This window comes from Magnolia sinica, chromosome 16 (assembly GCF_029962835.1).
Source record: "Magnolia sinica isolate HGM2019 chromosome 16, MsV1, whole genome shotgun sequence".
Lineage (NCBI taxonomy): Eukaryota > Viridiplantae > Streptophyta > Magnoliopsida > Magnoliales > Magnoliaceae > Magnolia > Magnolia sinica.
In genome coordinates, this window is record NC_080588.1 from 67,510,547 (window position 1) to 67,516,546 (window position 6,000).

The 6,000-nt window shown below is 43.6% G+C and overlaps 1 protein-coding gene across 1 annotated transcript in view; it reads left to right on the forward strand.

Moving 5' to 3' along the window:
• LOC131229700 (protein SABRE) overlaps nucleotides 1-2,720 on the forward strand; it is an 80,213-nt gene extending 77,493 nt beyond the window's left edge. The window contains exons 20-23 of the mRNA XM_058225689.1: nucleotides 167-511; nucleotides 600-767; nucleotides 1,391-1,775; nucleotides 2,094-2,720. Coding sequence (XP_058081672.1) covers nucleotides 167-511; nucleotides 600-767; nucleotides 1,391-1,775; nucleotides 2,094-2,203 — 1,008 coding nt within the window. The 3' untranslated portion in view covers nucleotides 2,204-2,720. The remainder of the gene's footprint in view (nucleotides 1-166; nucleotides 512-599; nucleotides 768-1,390; nucleotides 1,776-2,093) is intronic.
• Nucleotides 2,721-6,000: the final 3,280 nt, after the last annotated feature.

The window sequence follows — 6,000 nt, forward strand, 5'->3', positions numbered from 1 at the left end:
TTTGTCAACATGCGACCAGTTGAGCTGCGTAGGTTATCATTCTGGGACATCTCCAGTGATGCCAAATGATGAATGTTGTTCAAGAAGACAAGATGATGATACTGTTTAGAATAGAGTCATAATAAATTGTCTGTGTTCCTTGTAACAAGGTTGCTCCTGCATGCAGGTATCAAAGTTGCAAAACCTAAAAGCAAATATTGTCTGTGGTTCAAGTACAGAGCTTCGACGAACATCTTCCTTTGACCGATCATGGGAAGAAACTGTTGCTGAGTCTGTAGCTAATGAACTCGTCTTACAAAGCATGTCTTCCACGAAAAGTGGCCCCCTTAGTGTGACACCAGAGAATCAGCACGGTGTTAATGAGGAGACCAGAAATAAATCAAAAGATTTCAAGCTAATGAAGCCCGGACGCTCATCCCACGAAGAAAAGAAGGTTGGTAAAGTGCAAGAGGAGAAAAGATCTAGGGCTCCAAAAAAGATGATGGAATTTCATAATATCAAGATAAGTCAGGTTGGTGAGACTCAGCACAAAGACCAGATATTCAAATTCTGGAGTGATCATCTTTAGACTGACCCTTCTTTTCATGGTGATCTTCTAGGTTGAGTTGCTTGTTACTTATGAAGGATCAAGATTTGCAGTAAGTGATTTAAGACTACTGATGGATACGTTCCATCGTGTTGACTTTACTGGCACCTGGAGGAGACTGTTTTCACGAGTTAAAAAGCATATTATCTGGGGAGTCCTGAAGTCTGTAACTGGCATGCAGGCAAGTTATCCTCACATGCTCCGTTCTTTTTTCCTTTTGTTGTTGTTGTTGTTGTTGTGGAGATGGCTATGCATGCATGTATGTGTTTGGTAGAGGAGACTCTGCATGTGTGTGCGTGCTTGCAGCCTAAAGAGGGAGATTGGATCAGAGTGGTCCACCATGACCAATACGTGGACCATTGGGTGAACAAGTGATCTCTGTGTGTGTGTGTGTGTGTGTGTGTGTCAGTGGCCTTAAGAGGGAGATTGGATGAGAGTGGTCCACCATGATCGGTTAGTGGTCCACCATGACCGGTTGGGGGAGCATTGGGGGAACAAGTGATCTTTGTTTTTCCAAAGATAATGTGAGATCTCTGTGGAAAGCGACAGTTGTGTCAATCAATGGTGGATCATGTTCTTACCAGGTTGAGAATTAATTGTACTCCCATATCTTGATTGCATTTGGTGGGATAGCTGTTTAGGGACTAGATATTTGTGTTTTCAGTAAGGAGACTCTTGAGGAAGACTATTTTGGCTTCCCATTGACTCCAGTTTTATATATCCCAAATATGTTGAGTGTTTAGTTATGGTATGTCATTGATATTGATTGCAATCAGTTGACTTGTGCTCTCTCAATTCATTTAGGGTAAGAAATTCAAAGATAAGGCTCAAAGCCAGAGGGAAGCCATTGTGGCTGCTGTTCCTGACTGCGACCTTAATTCCAGTGAGAGTGATGGAGGTCAGGCAGGGAAATCAGATCACCCTATAACTTGGCTCAAGCGGCCAAGTGATGGAGCGGGTGATGGATTCGTCACGTCCGTAAGGGGATTGTTCAATTCCCAGCGTCGCAAGGCCAAGGCCTTTGTCTTGCGGACCATGAGGGGTGAGGCAGACAACGAGTTCCATGGCGAGTGGAGTGAAAGTGATGCTGATTTTTCTCCCTTTGCAAGGCAACTGACCATAACAAAAGCTAAAAAACTCATTAGGCGGCACACAAAGAAATTCCGCTCAAGAGGGCAAAAGGGTTCAGGTAAATTTCTTTTCCTTCATCATCATTACAGAAAAGAAAAGTAAAAATAAAAATAAAAATCCATGAAGTCGTAAAGTCCACTTGATTTTTTTTAGTGCCTGTTTGATTTTCCAAGAATTTTGAAACTGCCCCTTCGATCTACCATGTGTATTGAGTTTCTTACTGGGTCTTTGGTTAGTCTCTACTAAAATGGAATTTGTCACATTTATGGTGCTTCTGAACTGCGGGAGAGTACCTGAAATGGCCATAAACCAGTCCATAACCTCCAATTCAGTCCATAACCTCCAATTCTATTTATTTTGCTGTTTCTTCTTTCAGGTACAACATCTCAGTCTAGAGAATCACTACCATCATCTCCAAGGGAGACCACGCCATATCAAAGCGATTCCTCAAGTGCCTCCTCTCCCTATGAAGATTTCCATGAGTAGGCAGAAGCCTGGCATGGATAGGATTCCTTGAACGCTTCTTGTTTGTGGCGGCAGCCTTGTTTGTGAAAAGGCACAAACAGGACCGCACGGAGTTTTCTTTAGATCCCGAGCAGTCTGCAATTGGCTGCGAGGCTTTATAGAGGTGAGAAGTCATCTTAATTTATCGACCCGGCGATCATCGAAGATGGGTGGAATCGAGATGGTTGTCGAGTGATCTCAAATAATTGCCTGGGTTTCTCTCTCCCTGGCGAACCAGTAGAGGATGGCCTGCATTCGGCATCTTTAAGCTCTGCATCCATGCTGATCAATGGGAGCAGATAGATTTATTGTATGTTTTGTCAACGTCAGAGGAGCTTATTCCCTCTTTTTTCCATCTCTTATGCTTATCTATATGTAAACCTTTTGTTCATCTCCTCTGCTGGAAGGGATTCTTGGGTTCTCCAGGAATTCTATGTTTTTGCAAGTATATATCTAATTGTTGGCGAGAAATAAAAGGCCACAAGCTTATCTTCTCTAATACTTGTCCAGTGGATTTGCAGTCTCAGCCACTGAGATGTAGTTTCTGTGGTGCTGCTCCAAAACATTGCATGCAACAGTAATTTACAATGTAAAGTGCATACCTCCTGCTTTGGGCGGATTTAGGCTGAGGGTATCTGGCCGAAGTGCCAGGCTTGGGGTTCTGTAAATGGGTTGGGCTTTGACCGCGGAACGGTTAGTCAGCCCAGCCTGACCCCATTAGGGTAAAATTGGAAAATCCTTCTCCACTCCTAGCAACTCTCTCTCTCTCTCTCTCTCTCTCTCTCTCTCTTCAAATCCTCAAAAACCTCTCTTTCTTGGATGGAAAGGGCGGGCTCGGGCCCAGCAGAAACAGTTCGGGCAGGGCTTGGGTTGGATTTTTTGGGTCTGTCACGGGTCCGGATATCGGGCTGGGTTTGGGTAGGGGTTGGCCCGGCCATAAGTCGGCCCGTTGACATCCCTACCAGCGCATTACACTTCTCAGGATTCACTATTTATCCGTCATAACTAATCGAGTGGGCTGACCTTACCATGCACCTAGTTGCATTAGGACTTGTTGGCATCCACTTTGCCTATCTGGACCATCCATTAGGTTCATTCTACTATGCAAAAATCACTGCAATCTGATGGTCGTAGACACCGGCAAATGGACCTATCTTGGACAAACGAACTCACCCATCCGTTTTTGCGTGTCACTGACTTTACGGTTTGGATCAATCCAGTTGGATGAATTTTTCAAGGCAGCTACTGATGAGTGAATTTATTTACTGGACAGCCCAGATTGATCATGTGTATGCAACGGAGTCCACTTGTACTTTACTTGCTACAAAGACCCAATTATGTTACTTTTTCTGTAAGGCTGTCAACAGGGTTGGCCTGGCGTTGGTTTGGACCCTGATTTTGAACTGTTTGGGCTGGGCCTGTGCGAACATTTTAATTTTGCTTGGCCTGAACCCGACCCATTGACAGCCCTACTTTTTCTGCTGAGGAAAATTTGATACACTGGCGGAGTGATGGATGATAGACCGGCGTACAAGTAATTATGACTAAACTCTCCAAATTATGGGACCCAGTTTGATGTATCATGAACCAAAACGATGCTTGTCTCTGAGTATCAAATGTCATACTTTACCAGAGTATCCGATGGTGAATCTGACTACCGGGGTATGAAAGACTCGCATGAATAAAATGGCAGAAATACACTGAATAAGTACAAACATTCAAATTACATAAAGACCCTTGTGTTCCAAGCCTCTTCTAATATACTTCTAGAATCCATGGTTTACCATACAAAGGCAACCACATGGGTAATATTGTCTAAAGCTGCTGGCTATATATGGTAGAGGTATAGGGGCACGCAAGCTACATTGCTGAGCACACGTGCATAATGGATTCGATACAGCTATTTACATGCCACGCCATATTTCAAAACTGTCGCAAGTGTGCTAAATCCGAAGTGGGGGCCCACATGATTATACTTTTTTCCTGATATCATTTTGAACCCCCTTCAATTGAAAACGTTAGGTTGATTAAATTGAATTGTCTCACAAAAGGCCCATGCAATCAAGAGTTGACCCCACATTATAAAAACTCCGTGTCAACGACTGGACCCTCCTTGCTACTGTCAATGTGGACCGTGCATTTTCTTGGATTGGATGGTTAGGATGATCTAATAGAATTCTCTCTCTCTCTCTCTCTCTCTCTCTCTCTCTCAAGTAACTAAATTGTTTCCTGACATGCAAATGAAATAAAAGTGGTCCGCCCCACATGATGGACGGTCAGGAACAAGGAATATCATATAATAGATACGGACCGTCCATTTTCCTACCCATTCATCGGATGGCTGGGTTTTCAATTGATTCTACGTACACACGCTCTCTCTCATCAATGTGAACGACATGAATTATACTATGATGGCTAGACTAGCAAGTGGGAGAAAACTGACCAAGCCTTCTTTCCATTCAAAGCTCACGACATGTTCGCTTCAAAATTCAAAGGCCGACTACCAGTACTTCAATTCTCAAATTCCATTGCCTGCTCTAAGGTGCATGAATTCTCAACAACACCTGTTTTACCCACCCCCCACGCTTCTGGGGCCATCACGTTCTATCCGTAAAATCCACTCCGTCCATCAGATTCCACCCTTGATTCTACCACCCCAGGAAAAATATAGATGAGACCCACAACTAGGCTGGGCCAACCATAACCTTGCGTGAAGGGCCACCATGGTGTATATTTTTCATCAACCCCGTTAATCAGGTGTAACTCAGCTAGGAAAATCTAAGTGAAAAAACAAAAATAAGCGTGATCCAAATATCAAACGGGTCACACCGTGTGAACTTAAAAGTTTTAGGAGAAATTTTACATTGTTCCCGTTGGTGTAGCCCATAGTTCAGGCTCATCTTTTCTATGTACGGTTCAAATAAGGATTCCCACCTGATGGATGGAGCGGATTTATGTATAAAAATATAGTGGGCCCACAGAGCTTCGGTGTTTTAAGGTTCAAATAAGGATTCCCAACTGGTGGATGGAATGGATTTATGTATAAAAATATGGTGGGGTCACAGAGCTTCGGTGTTGTAACGTTCAAATAAGCATTCCAACCTGATGGATGGAGTGGATTTATGTATAAAATAAAATAGTGGTCCACACAGCTTCGGTGTTCTACGCAGCTGACTAAAACTGGTGTGGAAATGGCGGTCCCTCTTAGATGCGTATGGCAGCCATAACAAACTAGCATATACGATATTAGGGAATTGTAAAAAAAGTGAAAGAGAGAAATGGTACTATGCGGTCGACCTCATGGCAACTTCCCATGAGGTAGAGCTGTGTGGGACCCACCGTGATGTGTGTCGAAAATCAACACCGTGAATTTGATGTGTCCCTTTAGGTTAGGGTACATCCAAAAATCAGCCGTATACGAAACTCAGGTGGGCCATACCATCTAAAAATATGTGAAGACATGGCTAAAACGTATAAAAGCACTTGGTGGGGCCCACTTGAGTTTTGGATGTGGGTCAAATTGGTCTAACCCCTCATCCAAGTGGGGAAACACACAATGAATGGGTTGGATCTATGAACACATCTTGGTGGGCCCAATAAATAATTATGAATGTTTTAATGGGAAGGTAACCCCTCTTAACTATTGTATGTGGTGTGTCCCATCCAAGTCATGGATTAACTTGAATTTTAAGACCTTGGTCCACCATGGATGGTGCATCTGGCTTCACGGAATTGATGTTCGACCCACATCACGGTGGGGCACAAACAGCTCGATCTTA